General features: G+C 46.7%; 1 protein-coding gene across 22 annotated transcripts in view; it reads left to right on the forward strand.

Annotated features, from left to right (window-relative positions):
- The window catches only part of CELF2 (CUGBP Elav-like family member 2), a 515803-nt gene that overhangs the window by 248401 nt on the left and 248844 nt on the right, over nt 1-18558 (forward strand). The window contains exon 1 of one of the 22 annotated variants that reach the window (XM_033161688.1): nt 16147-16240. The exons of the other annotated variants lie outside the window; for them this stretch is intronic. Coding sequence (XP_033017579.1) covers nt 16233-16240 — 8 coding nt within the window. The 5' untranslated portion in view covers nt 16147-16232. Of the gene's footprint in view, nt 1-16146; nt 16241-18558 lie in introns of those variants that run through there. 22 annotated transcript variants of the gene reach the window in all.

Raw genomic sequence — 18558 nt, forward strand, 5'->3', positions numbered from 1 at the left:
CCCCCCTCCGTAATGCAGTACAAAATGTCCTTTCGCCGGACACTGGAGGTTCTCCTACTCCCCTTCATTAGACCAGAAGCTCACGCACCAGGGATTAAATGTCATTCCCTTAGTTTTCTCAAGAAGTGGGATTTTGGACTCTTGAGTATTAGCTCTTATTGAGCACTGCTCGTCTTAAGTGGCTGCATGCTGAAGCTTTGCAGTTCTCTTGTCCGTGGGATATTTCCGATTGTAGGGATAATAGACCTTGCTTTCGACTGAGGCTTCTCGGCGGTTTGATAAGGCCTGCTTTGACTTTGCTCTGCGGTAATTAGCAGCAGGTGGGGGGAGATTTCCGGAGAAGCGTTTCCCCGGGGGGTCAGGCTGCAGCTGTGGCTGGCTAGAGCCAAATCCAGAGTAAAGGACCTCAAATTCAGCCGCTAAAGCTGGAAGTGGGAGCTTGAGCTGAACCCTAGAGGGCAAGAAGCAGAAGGTCATTGTCTGTTGGCTGGTTGAGAATAGAAAGCTAGGCTACCAAATATATTTATTCCACAGCGTTCGTATGGCCTGCCAATAAGGACAGTACTATTATTATTAAATTTCTAATACTGCCCTTCATCTGAGGATCACAGGGCAATGTAAAGCCACAAAAAAAATCCAGAGATAAACCAGAAATGGGGAGCATCAGGCCTGGGGGCCAAATTCAGCCTCCAAGCCTATTTATTTGGCCCTCTGGACAATGCTCAGGACAAACACCCCTCCTTTGCACCCACTTTCCTTGCCTGTAAGGAGGATAGAGAGGTGTCTGTGTGGAAACCTGCCTGCTGTTCAAAGGTAAAAGTGTGCCTCAATTTGCCCGCCCAATATTGCTTGTGGTTCCGGCCACTGTGGGCACATGGTAAAGGGACCCCTGACCATTAGGTCCAGTCGTGTCCGACTCTGGGGTTGCGGCACTCATCTCACGTTACTGGCCGAGGGAGCCGGCGCACAGCTTCCGGATCATGTGGCCAGCATGACTAAGCCACTTCTGGCAAACCAGAGCAGCACACAAAAACGCCATTTACCTTCCCGCCGGAGCGGTACCTATTTATCTACTTGCACTTTTTTGATGTGCTTTCGAACTGCTAGGTTGGCAGGAGCTGGGACTGAGCAACTGGAGCTCACCCTGTTGCGGGTATTCGAACCACCGACCTTCTGATTGGCAAGCCCTAGGCTCTGTGGTTTACATGGTAGGTTACTTTGTGGGCACATGGTACCTGGAACCAAATGCAGTCCTCAGTATGAAAAGGCTTCCCCTTACCTAACATAAGGAAAACTCTTGATTCAGGTTGAAAAGTTTGTAGGGGTGTGCACCTACAAGTTCCCTGTCAACTTGCAAGCCCCGTGGTTTTGGTTTTGTCATCTGTTCGTAATACGAACGCTGGGCCAGCTTCCCCGAGCCACAGGACAGGCTGCTTGCAGTGGGGGGAAACAGCTGACAGAGTCGTTTCGGAGAAGGAGAGAATAGTTTCACTTCAGTACTCAGGATGTTAAATTGAGCCATTACGGCTTCGATATGCTGCGTGTGCAGTGACCTTTACACAGGAAGTACCATTAACTGAACAGAAACACCGCCAAGTGTGTTTACAGGAGGTGATGTGTGGATTTGCTCTCCCACTCCGGCACAAAACACAGAACAAATGGGACTGGGGAGGAGGGGGGGTTAGCACAATGGTCTTCAGGAGCTGCAAACATCGCTCCTCAGAACCCACCTTTTCCAAGGTCTGCATCTGAGCACAAAGAAGGCCCCTGACACCTGCAGGTTGGGATGGGATGGAGCCTTGTCTGAAAACCTGGAGATTTCCTGCTGCCTCTAGTCACTGTAAACAACAATGAGCTGTGTAGACCAATGGTCTGACTCAGTAAAACACAGTTTCCTGGGTTCCTTCAGGGAAGGGATCATAGATCAATGGCAGAGCATCCGCTCTGCATGCAGAAGGCCCCAGGTTCATATCAGGCTCTGTCCCTGACATCTCCGGAAACAGCTTGGAATGTCCTTGGTCTGAGTTCATGGAGAGCTACTGCCAGTCAATGTAGATGGATCAAAGCAACTTCTTATGTTCTTCCTCATTTCTTTCTTTAACTCAGTGTTCTTGTCATCTTAATCCTCTTTTGCAACTGGAAATAAGCTCTTAAATATGTTTAGGCTGAGCTGAGCTGAGCTGGCCCCTCAGTTTTACCACCCCCATTCACAGGTGTCAAATTTGGGAGCGGCAAAGTGGGCAGAAATCAGAAACTTACCTGTTGCGTTCCGAGCAGCTACTGGCTCCTGCCCCCACTCTTTTGTGTGTACGCGTGTGGTCACACAGAAGTTCCTTAAGTAAGTAGATAAATAGGTACCACTGTTGCGGGAAGGTAGACAGCATTTTTATGCGCTCTAGCTTCCGTCACGGTGTCCCATTGCACCAGAAGTGGTTTAGTCATACTGGCCACATGACCTGGAAAGCTGTCTGTGGACAAACGCCGGCTCCCTCGGCCTGAAAGTGAGATGAGCGCCGCAACCCCATAGTCACCTTTGACTGGACTTAACCGTCCAGGGGTCCTTTACCTTTACAGTTCCCCCTACAGATACGGTTGTGGTTGACAGCAGAAACACACCAACTTGGGTGCCCACCTAATTTCAATAGGGAAAGCATTCCACGTGTTGGGAAAAGACTTTCTCTAGGTTCCCCACAAACAGATATCTATAGACTGAAGCACATTCAGGAGGGGCCCAGCTCTGTTCCACTGTAACTCAGAGGCTGCTTGAGTGTGTTTTTTTCCTAATTCTGTGCCTTGTCATCCTTAAATACAAAAACCAATAACCCAAGCGCCAGTTTCCAGGCACTTGGTACGCTGGAGATGGATTAACTCCCATGCAGGATGGAGAGAGTCACCTTCCAGGGCTTCTCTCTTCACAGCTGGCTTTGAGGCAGTAAATTGAGGTAAACTGATCAGTGAGGTTGAAAAGGAGCAAGCAGCAGGCCTCCACTTTCAGCTTCAAGAGGCTGCGAACTGATCTTGTCATTTTTATTCTCCAAACGCCCCACTCCCCCTGCACCTGCGGACACTCAGACAGATCTTTAAGGAGGATTTGAGCTGGTTACAGCTGAACCTGCCCCACGGAAACGTCACCTGTCCAAGAGCAGCCACTTGCTAATAAAAGCCCTAGGTGGCTTCACAGAGACTTAAGAGGAAGGAAGTGGTATGGCTGTGGGTCCCACTCTGTTAAAGGAGCTACAGCAGAGGAAGAAGCTTTGGCACTTACATAGTACTGGTGTTGTAGCTGTGAACCAGTTCTTAGGGAGGTAGGTAGGGAGGTGAAGGCGGTAAATAGCAGTAGGGTTTTCAGGAATGATCCAGGAGCTAGGAGAAAAGATGCTTGTGCTGTTGTGTACTCAGTTATTGGTTTGCCAAATCCGCCAACATTATTGAACAGGGATATCCTGTTTAATAATAATAGTAATACCCCACCCATTTGTCTGGGCTGCTTCTAACATATATAAAAACATAATAAAACATTAAACGTTTAAAAAACTTCCCCATACAGGGCTGCCTTCCGATGGCGCAGGGGTCAGACTATACCCTCCAACATTTTCTGAAAATAGGAACATCCTACCATAACAACAACAACAACAACAACAACAACAACAACAACAACAACTTATTTATACCCAGCCCATCTAGCTGGGTTTCCCATACCCTCCAACGTTTCTCTGATGAAAATGGAGGTGTCCTAATGAAAAGTGGGACATTCCAGAATCAAATCAGAAACTGGGACAGCTTCTGTAATTCTGGGACAGTCCTTGGAAAAATAGGGACACTTGGGAGGGTCTGGTTTCTTCTGAAACCCCAAAAATCTGCTCTGGGGGGCCACCCAAGATGGTGGAGGAAATGGGCAGCTCTGTTGCTGTTTTTTTTGTTGTTGTTCTCTTTGGTTTGTTTGTTTTTCTGGAGCAGTCAAGGAGCAAGACTGAGGGGGTTAGCAAGCTGGGAGGAGCAGAAGTGAAGTGGGGAGCACAGAGGGAGGGAGGATGGGAGGAAATTTCCTTTGCACCCAAAACAACATGCACCAAGGCACATGGCTTACCCTTATGTCTTAAGCAGTGTTTCTGTTGTTCAAAGGAAAGAGACTATTCTATTGCAGTTGCTAGAGACAAGGTGGAAGATGCAACCAGGTCTTCGAACCAGGCCAAGGGTGATCTGGAAAGCGTGCTTATGAATAAGAGTTATTGATTTTGGTACTCTTTAGTTACAAAACATCAATATGCATGCCTATGAACTGAAAATATGGTCTGAAGCTCAACATAAAAAAACTAAGATCATGACCACTGGTCCCATCACCTCCTGGCAAATAGAAGGGGAAGAAATGGAGGCAGTGAGAGATTTTACTTTCTTGGGCTCCATGATCACTGCAGATAGTGACAGCAGTCACGAAATTAAAAGTCGCCTGCTTCTTGGGAAGAAAGCAATGACAAACCTAGACAGCAGCTTAAAAAGCAGAGACATCACCTTGCCGACAAAGGTCCGTATAGTTAAAGCTATGGTTTTCCCAGTAGTAGTGTATGGAAGTGAGAGCTGGACCATAAAGAAGACTGATCGCCGAAGAATTGATACTTTTGAATTATGGTGTTGGAGGAGACTCTTGAGAGTCCCATGGACTGCAAAAGGATCAAAGTTATCCATCCTTAAAGAAATCAGCCCTGAGTGCTCACTGGAAGGACAGATCCTGAAGTTGAGGCTCCAGGACTTTGGCGACCTCATGAGAAGAGAAGACTCCCTAGAAAAGACCCTGATGTTGGGAAAGATGGAGGGCACAAGGAGAAGGGGACGACAGAGGATGAGATGGTTGGACAGTGTTCTCGAAGTGACTGGCATGAGTTTGGCCAAGCTGCAGGAGGCAGTGGAGGATAGGGGTGCCTGGCGTGCTCTGGTCCATGGGGTCACGAAGAGTCGGACACGACTGAACAACAACAATGAACTGAAACGCAGCAACCTAACTAAAAGTGTGGGATTAGTGAAGTCCGTAGGGCACAAAGGGTAGAAATCATGTGGGTCAAATGTGGAAAAGTCTTATTTGAGTGGGTGGGGTTATGGATATAACAAGGCATGCTCGAAACAACTCTGCAAATGATTCCACAGCCCTGCAACTCTAACTCTCAACATAATCTCTGGCTGACAGATACCGTTGCTTTATGAGTGCCCTGAAGTGCAGCCAAGCTATTACCTACAGTAATATTTCTCTTTTATTTCAGTAAGCATTATAACAGGGAGAGGAAGGATAAGGAAGGGAAGCAAGTTTTGTAGCATGGTAAAAAGATGGCTTATCCCAGGCCAAAGAGACCAAGTGGTTGTTGAATGGTGGGAAACAGGACATTCAGATCAGGCTTAATCCTGCATCTCATTGACAAATCTGAAGTTCTTGATACTGTGCCCTGTTGTTATGCCCTCATTCAATTCCTAATAATACCTTTGTAGCCCTTGAATAACTTGTGGATTTGTAAATCGGTCGTCAAATGTACTGTATGTTAAAATATCTCTTAATAGGGCTGATCCGGAACTGGTTATCTTGACTGGCTTCACTTTTCTTGTGCTGGAAAGCGCCTCCTGTTTTTGGCAAGCAGAATGCAATCACATGTTCAAAAGCTGTTCTTTGGAGAACCATTTTCCTCCTGCTGCTTTCCCACCACTGTCTTATTTCCCCATACTGGTGTTTGAGTCTATTGGCTGTTGCAACGTTTGGTGGAGTTTACCTTGACACTTTGGATAGTGTGGCATGGATAGGGCTGCCTTCTGCTGGGGATATTTTGTTTGGAGGGAAAGAGAAAACACAATTAATTTTAAAAGTCAATAATAATAATAATAATAATAATAATAATAATAATAATAATAATAGGTGTACACTGATATTAAACAAAATCCTTACAACGTCTTCCTTTCTGTGCCTTTTTGGTGATATGTGAAGGAGAGTAAGAGCAGAAGATTGTCCCAAATGGTTTGGGCCCGAGGGGCTTCCTTGTGCTTCTATCTGAAAATAAATAAATAAACGCTTACGTGAACGTACCCCCTTATTTCAGTTCTGCAACAACATTTGACATTATAGCATTAGTGCCTAATGTATACAAGCATTGCTAATGTACTCGAATTAAAACACTGAATGCCACTGTACCCGTAGCTCAGCCATTAAAAATACATTAATGTTCCGTTTCCTGCAAATTGGCCCCCTTTCTCTGTAATTTATTCGGCAATAACGGCTATTTTTGTACATATATTTCCCTGGAAAGTTAATAGCCCCCCTCTGAAAGCTTTTTTTCGAGTCGCAGAACATCCACAGAGTGCAATGACGTTGCCTCAGCTTTGCTCTTAGGTTTGGGCTGGGCTCCTGTCTTTGTGTGTTTTTCTTTTTCTGAGGTCATTGCAATTTGGCTTCCAGGGTGCCACGGCCTCTCTGGGGCCTTGACCGCCCTGGTCTGTCTAGCGATTGAACCCACTTTGCCAGTGCCAGAGAATTAAGCCCGCTTGCCCTCCTCTCATGAGCACAGATTCTTAATTAAGCAACGAGTGCAGATGCCTCGGTCCTCCCAGGAACCAGGGAGCAATAATGCTGCAAAGTGTTCATTTTTAAAAAAAAATGAATAAGACGAGAACTGTGAATGCATGCCAGAGGAGGAGGAGGAGGAGGAGGAGGAGGAGGAGGAGGAGGAAAGCGGTCGGCCTCAGCTTCCGGCAGAAGCAGTGAATCTTTCAGCTAAGCGAGGGAGTCTTTTGAAGCTGCACGGTTTTTAAGTAGGAGGGGCATTGAGTGACACACACACACACACACACACCAAATTTCCCATGCGATTGCTTTCTCTCCCTCTCCGCACCCCCTTTTCCTGTGCGGTGTGGATTTTTAAAGCCTCGAAAAACAGGCTCAGATCTGACTTAAAGAGGGGAGCTCCTGCCACAGCAGCGACAGGCATGTTGCCGCACACTTCAAGATAACGGCTGTCTCGGAGACATGCAGGAGATGGGAATGCAAAGAGAGAGATGGGGGCTATATAGGAAAGCTCGCCCCTGGGCAAGATGTTTTTCTCTTTGGTGGTTTTAATTCCTCGGATCCTGCCAAGTGATTTGAGGTGGGTGGGATGGAATCGACGGGCAGGTGGGGAGAGAGCAAGAAAGGCGTGGAGCTCCTTTGTATTTTGCTGGTTAAAAATTGGGTTTTATGCAAGATTCCCTTGCAGCCTGCCAAGAGCCGTGTGGATCTTCCTCCCCTCCACCACCACGTATGATTTCGTATGTTCACTTCCCCTCCACGGAGCAATGAGAAGTGTCAGAGTGAAAGTCAGGAGGCTTGCGGGAGAGGCAGGGTGAGCTTATGCAACGGGCTGCAACAGAGAAATCTTGCAAAAAGGGGGGGGAAAGAATGCTGTGTGGTTTGCATAAGCTCAGAGCCTAACAGACTCGAGTATCAGTTTTCCAAATAAGTCTACGAAAGAAGGTTACTTACCTGCCTGAACGCAGTGGCCTCCAACTACTGCTGAGAAGGCAGAGGGCCTTCTCAGTAGTGGCGCCTGCCCTGTGGAACACCCTCCCATCAGATGTCAAGGAAATAAACAACTATCTGACTTTTAGAAGACATCTGAAGGGAGCCCTGTTTAGGGAAGTTTTTAATGTTTGATGTTTCATTCTGCATTTAATTCTGTTGGGAGCCTCCCAGAGTGTCTGGGGAAACTCAGCCAGATGGGTGGGGTATAAATAAATTATTATTATTATTATTATTATTATTATTATTATTATTCACTGTCCTAGCTGGAAGCTCCGTCAGATGAAGCTAGAGGTGTGACCTCAACAAGCCCCAAAGATGACTTTTTTCTTTGCATGATCATTAGGTGCTGGTAGAACTTAGAGCTACGAAAGATTCCTTATCGATTGAACTTTACGTGATTTCAGGACAAAAGGAGGGCCAAATCTACTCTTTTTTTCTATTTGGCTAATGCTTCTGTTCTCCAGCAGTGCCAGTGGCCACGACAACCTTCGTCTCAGTAGCCACTGACTAGTAGGTATCACATCCACCTTCACAGCCGCTTTACGCTATGTCATGACACAAACACAGCACAGAGAGGAATTGTGGAGAAAGACATGAAGAAAGATTTGGCAGGGGCAGGGAAAGGCCAAAGCTCAGTGGCAGAGTAACTGCTTTGCATGCAGAACGTCCCAGGTTCAATCCCCAGCATCTCCAGGTGGGACTGGGTGAGACCCCTGTCTGAAACCCAAGACAGCTGCTTTCAGTCAGTGTAGACAATACTGAAGTAAAATAGAAAATTCTTTCCAGTAGCACCTTAGAGACCAACTGAGTTTGTTCTTGGTATGAGCTTTTGTGTGCATGCACACTTCTTCAGATACCCTTATCTGTTTATCTGAAGAAGTGTGTATAAGATACTGCTTAACTGAAGAAGTGTGCATGCACACGAAAGCTCATACCAAGAACAAACTCAGTTGGTCTCTAAGGTGCTACTGGAAAGAATTTTCTATTTTGTTTCGACTATGGCAGACCAACACGGCTACCCACCTGTAACTAATACTGAAGTAGGTAGACCAATCGTCTGACTCGGTGGAAGGCAGCTTCCAGCTGGTAGCTACTGCCACTTCACCCCTTTTCGAGGGGTCTTCTGATCTTCTCCCTTTCCCTGCAAGCATCTAGTCTATCTTTTGATCATCCCACTGCAGAATTTATGGCCTTGGGCCACCTCCTGATTTTGTAAGGTTGCCTAACGAGTCAACTCTCTGTTGGCCCAGGCTTCCCTCTTATCTGATGCAAGGAGCCTGTGTTTCCTATAGCCAGAGACATTGTAGCTTCCTGTGCCAGTTTCTTTTTTGAATTTCTATTATCCTAACTAATTTAAGGTTAGCTTAGAGTGGGTGGCACTGTGGGTTAAACCACAGAGCCTGGGGCTTGCTGATCAGGAGGTCGGCGGTTCGAATCCCCACAACAGGGTGAGCTCCCGTTGCTCGGTCCCACCTCCTGCCAACCTAGCAGTTTGAAAGCACGTCAAAGTGCAAGTAGATAAATAGGTACCACTCCAGCGGGAAGGTATATGGTGTTTCCGTGCTCTGCTCTGGTTCACCAGAAGCGGTTTTGTTATGCTGGCCACATGACCCGGAAGCTGTACGCCAGCTCCCTCGGCCAGTAAAGCGAGATGAGTGCCGCAACCCCAGAGTCGGACACGACTGGACCTAATGGTCAGGGGTCCCTTTACCTTTACCTACAGCTTAGTTTGCACTCCGCCAACCAGTAGAAATGGACTAGCAAAGGGTGTGTGTGTGTGTGTGTGTGTGTGTGTGTGTCCATTAGCGAGTGGAATCTGACTGCCTCAAGAAACTGAAAATCTTAGCTTGTAAAGTAAACCTGGCAGTAGTTATGGGGCTTCCTCCTTGTGGATTGCAGGTAATTTAATTCACAATGCATTTGCTTCCCTCTGGAGTATATCTTGACAACAGCACACACACACACACACACACACACACACACACACTCCAGTCAAACGGCTCCAATTTAATCCTAGGTGTATACCTATTTTGTGGCTTGAGTGTGTTTTTCTAAACTATACATATAGATGCAGGTACTTTGCTTTCCAAACACTGGGGAAACTGCACATATGCCGGGGGGAGTGGGGAGAGAAGCATGGGGACCACTCTGTAACAAAACCAGCACCACTTTCCCTCTGCTGTTCATACATTGGGAACATAAGTAGAGCCTTTCTGGATCAGGCCAAAGGCCCATATAGTCCAGCCTCTTTTTCTCACTGTGGCCAACCAGATGGTGTCGGGGCGGGAGCCAGTAGCAGGTCAGCACTGACTCACACACGGTGTCAGTGAAGTGAGCTCTTTATTCAAAGAAACAAACAGCTCAGGAGGCCAGGCCTATGGAGCACAGGAACTCCTGCCCCAATGAGGCAGTTGCGAGGACTGAAGGTCCCTGCCTTGCCACAGTTCTCTTAAATCTCCTCCTTCCCCTGGTTCCTTCCTGAGCAAGCTGAGGCTCCTCTGTCTTGCCTGTATTTGCTTGGCCCTCTTCATACCTCTTTGGGTTCTGGGAGACCAGGAGAGAGAGGAGCTGGTCACTGCAGGAAGGAGAGACAGCCTGGCTTTCTGAGCAGCCTGACTCATTGCTGTCTCTTGGTCCTCTTCCTCTCCAGCCTCCTCTTCTGCCTCTGGTTCTGGGCTGCTCTCTGCCGCAGACTCTTCCTGCTCACTAAACCCTATTGCCTCTTCAGCTTCTGATACCTTCTCCATCTAGTCCTCTCCCTCTTCTCCCTCTGACCACATATCGTTGTCCCACCACCAATCCCCTGGCTCTGGGCCTTCTTTCCCTAGGGGTCCCTTGGGGTTTCCCCAGCTGGTGCCTCCCACCCCACTCACCTGCATCCAGCCAGTTCATAACAGATGGCAACAAGAAGCTTCCAAGCAGGACTTGAGTACTCCAAGAGTGGAGAAGAGAGAGTAGGCATCCAGAAATCAGAGGTACGCTGCCTCTGATACTGGAGGGCCTATTTGGAAAGCCGTGGTTGAAAATCCTTTCCATAGGCCTGTCTTGCATGAGTCTGCTTCATCCGACCCATTTTGTACTGTAACTCCCGTTTCGCATCTGCCTTGTGATTGTGACATTAAATCAACAAATGGCTAGTTAAGCGTTTTGCAAACTGTATGTGGAACACTCCCTAAAGGCTCAACTCCGTAACATCGTATAAATAAAAGTGTGACTCAGGCAACTGGAGAATGAGACAGAAGCTCAGCCTCTCACTCGGCTGCTCTTCCAAGCTCAGACTTTGAAGTAATTTCATGGAATAAGCTCACATGGTCTATCCAGTTTCTAAATATACTGGGCAGATGTATGTGTGTTTGTGTGCGGACAGATAAGATAACGTTTTCCCTCTTTCGCCTGGTACAAATAAGAAGATTACAGAAACTGTAGCTATACTCCTGTTGAAAGCAATGAAGGCATGAGCTAAAATCTTACCCAAATAAGCATGGCCACATTTCCCTACCTGCCAATAGTTATTCGATCTTGTATCTCACCTTTGCTTGTTCTCAGCCCTATAAATCTTAGGTGGTGATCAGTTCACCAGTTCAATAAATAGACACATTACAGGCAGGCAGGCATTCATGTGTCTAGAGTTCGACTTAGGCACTGGAGAACATCTGTCGCAAACATGGGTGCCAGTTTTGTGCCTGTCTGTGTTCCATACAGGCAAGGAAGTGGCTTGGAGGATGTATTTTGGCCAGATAAAAGCACTAGGGGAGTGAAGCTGGGCCAAGGAGGGGTGTGGCCTGGGAAACAGGCCAAGGGACAGAAAGAGAATACGGGGGGGGGGGGCGCACATTCATCTCCTGGGCCTGTGGTTCCCCTAACCATCAAGCACAGCTTGGGTGCTATATAGATTATCGAATTTGCAGGAGTTGTAAATTGAGTTGTTCTTCTTTTACACAACTGTCGTATGCCACACTGCAACCTTTATATTTTATGCATTCGTGCATTGTGTATGTTCTGTGCTTGTGTTTTACTGACCCAGGCTGCGTTGTCATTCTGACAGCATTGCCTAAAACTCTTATTTAAAACAGAAGCATCATAAAACATAACACAAACATAAAACATCAATCAAGCTTACAGCCCTAAACCTGATTGCTAGTAGAGTCAGCTCCATTGAGCGTGCCAAGGCATAGAGAATCTGCTTCCAGGTTCAATCCCTGGCATTTCCAGGTTAGGGGCTTGAACACCCCCTGCCTGGGACATTGGACAGCTTCTACCAATCGGTGTCAAGAACACCAAGCTAGATGGAGTATTGACCTGAGTTCATTTAAGGCACTGCCCAATTTTTTTTTAGATTTACTTGCATGCATGGCCAGTGCATGCTGAGTTTGTACCCCGCTCAATGCCAGTAATTTCAGGACATGTAGCAACTCTGAGATTGACCCAATAAATCCAGCTCCCCCCTCTACTTTCCCTGCAGCACAGCCTGCCCCCCTCCCCCAGTTCTTTCCCCAGCCCCCTCCCATTAGGAGCACTGCTTCTTTCTCCCCATTTTATCAAGAATGTTGATATCTGGGGCATGAATGCCAATGCCGAAACGTACATTCAATTAGGAGCCAGTTCCTGACTGACCTACATAACAGTTCATTCATGAGATAACATGACCTGCAGCCATAGAGATGAGAAGCAGAGAAAGAAAGAGAGAGAGAGAGAGAGAGAGAGAGAGAGAGAGAGAGAGAGAGAGAGAGTCAGTTGATTGAGCTGGGCTTGGCTGTACATGCCGCAAACCCTCTGGTGACTGGGGGGATCGTCTAAAATTAGAGCATGTTACACATTACTGAGAGGGGCTTTTGGCAAATCATTTTCTGCTCTCTCTCTCTGCAGCAATATTTCTTTTATGAGATGGGCATAATAATTTGTCACTTTGGCTCTCCCTGTAATCCTTGAAGGCTTAACTTTCATTAGCACGATGCACTTAGGTAGACGGCGAGATGAGCAATTAGGTCCTCGATGGTTAAGGTTTTCTTCCGTCAGCTGTGGTGAAAGGGGCTAGATTGAGTCAAAGGTGAGGTGGTGGCATGAAAGACTTAATTCTGTGCAAGTGGAAGCTCTGATGCCTTACATGGGCACAGATTATATATATATATTGGGGGGTGGTATGCCAGCCTCTCCCAACTTGTATATTATATGTCCTGTACTATATTTCATCAGCATAATTTTATAAGAATATTAATACACACACATTTTTACACCATGATATGCGTGATTCATAGAATCATAGAACCATGGAGTTGGAAGGACCCCCAAGGGTCATCTAGTCCAACCCCCTGCAATGCAGGAATCACAGCTACAGCATCCATGGCAGGTGGCCATCCAACCTCTGCTTAAAAACCACCAAGGAAGGAGAGTCCACAACCTCCCGAGGGAGACCGTTTCACTGTCAAATACCTTTTATTCCTGATGTTGAGTCAGAATCTCCTGTCTTGTAACTTGAAGCCATTGGTTTGAGTCCCACCCTCCAGAGCAGGAGAAAACAAGTTTGCTCCATCTTCCGTGTGACACCTCTTGGGATATTTGGAAGATGGCTATCATATCTCCTCTCAGTCTCTTCTGAGCCAGCTCCTTCAACTGTTCCTCATAAGGCATGGTTTCCAGGCCCTTGATCATCTTGGTTGCCCTCCTCTGCACACCTTCCAGCTTGTCAGTATCCTTCTTAAATTGTGGTGCCCAGAATCAGACTCAGTACTCCAGGTGGGGTCTGAGCAAGACAGGAATGCTCCCTGGTTAAGGTAGCATTGTTGCTGCTGCTGTGCCACCTATCAAAATTAAGTGGAGGGTGCCACTACCAACCTGCATGGTGCCACCCTTGCTTAGGCCTTCATTATATCCATGCCATCTGCCCTGGAATAAAGCCCAGATCCAAGGGATGCAACTGCATGTTATCTCAGCAAATGTGCATAGCTACTGCTGGGTTTGCTGAGTAAATGTGGAAGGGACACTTGTTTAGAAGAATCTGTAGGCAGGAAGTGTACAGCTTCTACTATTTACATTCCTGAAGAAGGAAAGAGAAAATAAAAGAATAGCAAAAAAAATATGAGACGAGGAGTTCTTGGTCCTTTTCAGAGCTGACTCCCATTATTTAATAGAAGTGTTCAGTAATTAGGGATAGCGAGATCTGTCAATTTCGGTTTTTCAAAAATGCTAACAAATTTTCATAAGAACTTTTTGAAAAAGGAAAGAAAGAAAGAAAGAAAGAAAGAAAGATTGGTGGCTAAATTTGGAAAACTGAATTTAAGAATGGAAAGAAAATAATACACTTTTCCCCCAAAGTCTTATTTAGTTCCCCACATTTCTCTATCAGTTTCCTTCTAAAAAAAAAAGTCTTCATGAAAACTCACAAGCATTTCTCCTAAGCTACGTATTTTGTATGCAACTTTCCCTACCATAATGCATTTTTAAACGTTACATTCTCTGATATATACATTTTAGGCACACTTTCCAATATTAAGCACATTTTAGTAAACATTATTTTGTTGGCAAACTGCATCACAACATTCAGAGAAGTGCAAATTTTGAAGGATGGTTGTGTTTTGGCTTGCTTATTTTTCTGGGAACAGAAAATGTGAACCAAGCTGAATTTCTCCTCCATTCCCAGCTGTAAGATTCCTTTCCCTCAAGTACAGCAACTCTTAGAGGTGGGTGCTTAACCTTCTCAAACCTATCAGCTCTCCCTAAAACCATAAGGCCAATCTATTCCCACCCCAACCCTGCTTCCATGTCGGATCAGACTTGTTTTCGGTCTTGGATTCCTAACTACTGGAGGGTGGAGATTTAAAAAAAGGTTTAAAATGACCAAAGGGGATTCTCAGACGAGAATCAAGAGGCAGAGAAAGCGTTGAGCACACACAAACTCACTCTTCCTGATTTTCACTTATGAAAACCATACTTCTGCACATTATCCACCACACATTTGGTTTACAGAAATTTCAAGTCGATACACAGTCAAATTTCTCCCTAATATACACAGTTGGGCAAAGCCTACATTCCTCATATAATGCATTATTGTATGCTTGTTTCACTAATGCGTGCATTGGGGTATGTGTTTTCGTAAAGAAAAGTACACAGCCCTTGGCTGGAGATCTGCATTGCAAAATTCAGAGAAGGGTGGATTTTTGAAGGATCGCTGCATAACCCTTTGTGTTTTGCTCCAGGTAGTTCAAATTTTGTATGCTCACCTTTAAAAATGTAAACCAAATCTAAGATGTCTCCCATGCCTAAAAACTTGTGAAGTGGGTTAGGCTGAGAGTGTGAGCTTCATGGCTGAGTAGGGACGTGAACATGGGTAAGGCTGCCATACATCTGGAACTTCCCAGATCTATCTGAGATTCGTCCGTCAGAAATAGCAGAATTTCTGAAAATAAGTTAAAATGTCCTGGAAAACTCAGGCGTACGGCAACCCAAAGTTGAAAGAGTTGATTGGGGGGGGGGGCGAATTTCCTAAAAAAAAAATAGCTCAGAAACTTCTTGCTCAGCAACATTTGTGTCTGGATTTTCACTTTTTGAAGTATGACAACCCTAAGCATGGGTTTCTCTGATACTGTTAGCTGAAAAACACACAGAGAGACACACAAGCTACTCACTCTGTGATGGCCTGGGAGTCAGACTCTGATGCTGAACCTGAGGGATCCCAGCCTGCACAGGATTCCCCGCCTCCAGAACCAGCTGAGCCGGGGCCAGGGCTTGAGCCTGAAGGATCCCCACCTGTGCTTGAGCCTGAAGGATCCCCACCTGTGCTGGATCCCCAGGTGCAGGCATCAGCAGAGTCTGCTCTGGCTCCTGATGGGAGGGAGGACCCATTGCCTGCAGGTGCTCCACTCCCAGCCTCTTCAGAGGAAGCTGAGGCGGCCCCTGGGTCCAGTAACCCACCAGCCTCTCCTGAGCTGCAGAGGCTCAGGACAGAGAGGCGAAGAGAGCTAAGTGCTTTCAGGAGGAGTGCTCGCCTCCAGGCCCGGAGGAGAGGCGAGTCTCCGGAGGATCGGGGCCGCCCTAAGCATAGGGCCAGATAAAAGCCAGCCACACCCAGCCCCAGTTGCGTGAGCAACTTAGTTGCAAGCGTATGCTCAACCTGCAACCTTGTGCCTGCACCTGCCTTGGACCTTGACCTGCTCCCTCCCTCGCTCCCCGCCGGACTGACCTCCTTTGGACCCCTAGACACAGGACTGGACTTGGACCTCGCTTCACGGACAAACCCCTGGGGCCAGCACACACTCAACTGTTCATCCACTCGCAACTTAGCTTGGTGGTCTGTGAACAGAAGAAATCTTGCATTGACCATCAACTTTCGCGTCCATAAAAAATGGTGTTCATCTAATTGTGGTTGATATAAACTCAACTTCTGGAGTAGCAGATTTTTTTTTTAATTGAAATGTTGATGCACATCTCTCTAATAAATTATGGGAGAGTTCCCCTCTGCTCTTAAAAGTGTTTCTAGAGTGCTAAAACGCCAAGGCCTTTGCTTGGTGCAGAAACGTGCATGTGTGTGTGTGAGAGAGAGAGAGAGAGAGAGAGAGAGAGAGAGGTGGGGGAAGTTTTGCTGGCGAACGGATGTCTTCGCATATTGCCAAACCACAAAGGAAGCTGAAGAGCTGAGGCTCAAGGTCTCTGGTGCAAAAACAGCTCAACCAGTTGAGAAGCAGGAACTGGTGAAGATCTGCATGGAGCCATGTTGAGGTATTCTTTTTAAAATGGTTTTTTCCTCCTCTACCTTTGTCCTGAAAGAAGGTTAAACCGTAGGACCTGAACGGAACGATGTTGTGATGCTTGGATGACCTTTCTGGGGGAATCGAGGGCAGGTGGTGCTTTGCAGAAATAAATTTTTTTTAAGTGTTCCTTTTGAAAACTTGGCTATTGTTAGGGAATGAGGACAGCGAGGGAGCAGTGTTGCGTACGTGGAAGACCAAGGGGTTTGCTTGAACAGGAAAGGCCTTGCGCCCTTACACAATCCGCAGGGAGAGTTTGAAATAGCCACAGAGAAGAGGGTTTTAATCTACACAAAGCCCAGGTCAAGAGCGTGGTTGGACATCTTTTCCTTTTTTAACCCCCCCCCCACACACACACACAAAACAGTGTCGCTCTTTGTGGTTTGTTAGAGGCTTATACTTTTCTCTCTGTGTCTGTCTTTTAACTTGTCCTCTTTGGGTGAGGAAAGTTTTCCAAGTATTCAGAACACTTGTTTCAGAAAAAAATAAGATTCAGAGCAGGGGGGGAAGGGACCTGCAGTCTTCCAGATGTTGCTGGACTATCATTCACATCCTCCCTGACCTTTGGCCCTGCTGGCGGGGGCTTTGGGGAGCTGTGTCCTATCACTGCTGGAGAGACACAGTGGAAACCCCCCCCCCCCGCACCCTGTTTGGACCCTGCTAACAGGAGGGAGAAGAAACCACATGTGGGATTCTGTATATCCTAGTGTTGCTTCCCCGAATAACATTTTTTGACTGTGAAAATTTCAGGATTTTGCTTGGGATCTGGGTGGTCGCCATGTTTTCAGTTAGGAAGGGATCCTTCTCGCCGGTCCAAATTGATCTGTGGCCATTTTGTTTGTTCTCTCGTCTTCCTTCCCGTTTCCTTCCCTGTAAGCTCCTGAGGGCAGGGACCTGTCTTGTTGTTTGTGTGTAAAATACATGTTGACAATGTGCTCTAAATAATAACTGTTGTTGTTGTTAAATAACTCTTTGCCATCGGTGGGTAGATCAGGATCTACCGGTAGGTCTCTGGGAGATTTGCAGTGGATAGTCAAGGATTTCTGACTCTCAGCTCTTCAACAGTTGAAGCAGCACAATTCGCACAACCTTCTGCCTCCGCCGCCCTAAATTATACTTCTGAACTGAAGAAAGCTTGAGTAACCAGGAGTAGATTTTTGTGAGGAAGGTCTGTAAGCACCATTCAGTTCTGGTGCTCAAATATCCTGGTCTCAGAAGTGTTTAATTCTACATGTATGACTTTTGCACCTGGCTGCAAAAGTTGGTGGATCTAGCAAAAACTAAAACAGATCCTGCAAGCCTGAACTCTGCCCACTCCAGCCTCACAGTATTTGCAGCAGCTACAGCTAAAATATGTGTGCCCTTGAGATTGGCTTTTGTCAGCCCTGCATCCAATCTAATTGGTGTCTGCTGGAGTTGAGGATCCGAACTCAGACCTTCAGGATCAAGGTCCACTCTGTCCACGCAAGCTTGGGTCGCATTCACTTCATACATTTGAAGCACTATGATGCCCAACTTTAAACAGTAGTGGCTTCCCCCCCCCAAAGAATTCTGGGAGCTGTAGTTTATTAAAGGTGCTTAGAGTTGCTAGGTGACTCCCTGCTCCCTCCCAGAGTTCCCTGTTAAGTGGCATTAATTGTGAAACTACTTTGGGAATTGCAGCTCAAGGAAGGGAAGAGGGGTCTTAGCACATTTAAACTACAGCTCCCAGAATTCCTTGGGGGAAGCCACAGAGAGCTGTGTTGAGTTTATAGTAATTATTTTTTTAAAAATTACACCTGTACAGTAATACCTCCGCGAATGTCCGCCTCGTCTAGCGTCCATTCCGGTGAACGTCCGCGGCAAACCCGGAAGTACCGGAACGGGTTATTTCCGGGTTTGCTGCTTGCGCATGCGCAGAAGCGCAAACCACTCCACGCACATGCACAGACCCGGTGCTTTGCCCTGCGTCCTTTTTAGCTAGCAACTGGGGCACCGGAACGGATCCCGGTCACAAAACAAGGTACCACTGTACATATAGAATGTGCAAATTTTAAGCAAATCTTTGTTCTGTTGTGTGTGTTGGTGTGTTTCCTCTTTGGGGGGCAACAAATAAGTGGTATATGAACATCCTGAGGGCAGGGGCGAACAAGGATAGAAGTGGACTATTGTGCTTATGCCCTGCTTGGGGGGCTTCCTGGAGGTGGCTACTGTAGGAAATAGGAAGCTGGCCTAGACAAACTTTCACTCTGATCCAGCAGATCCCTTCTAATCCGGATGATGCACAAAAGAGCCTAAATCCTAGGCCAT

The sequence above is a fragment of the Lacerta agilis genome, chromosome 10 (genome assembly GCF_009819535.1).
Source record: "Lacerta agilis isolate rLacAgi1 chromosome 10, rLacAgi1.pri, whole genome shotgun sequence".
In the NCBI taxonomy this organism is placed as follows: Eukaryota; Metazoa; Chordata; class Lepidosauria; order Squamata; family Lacertidae; genus Lacerta; species Lacerta agilis.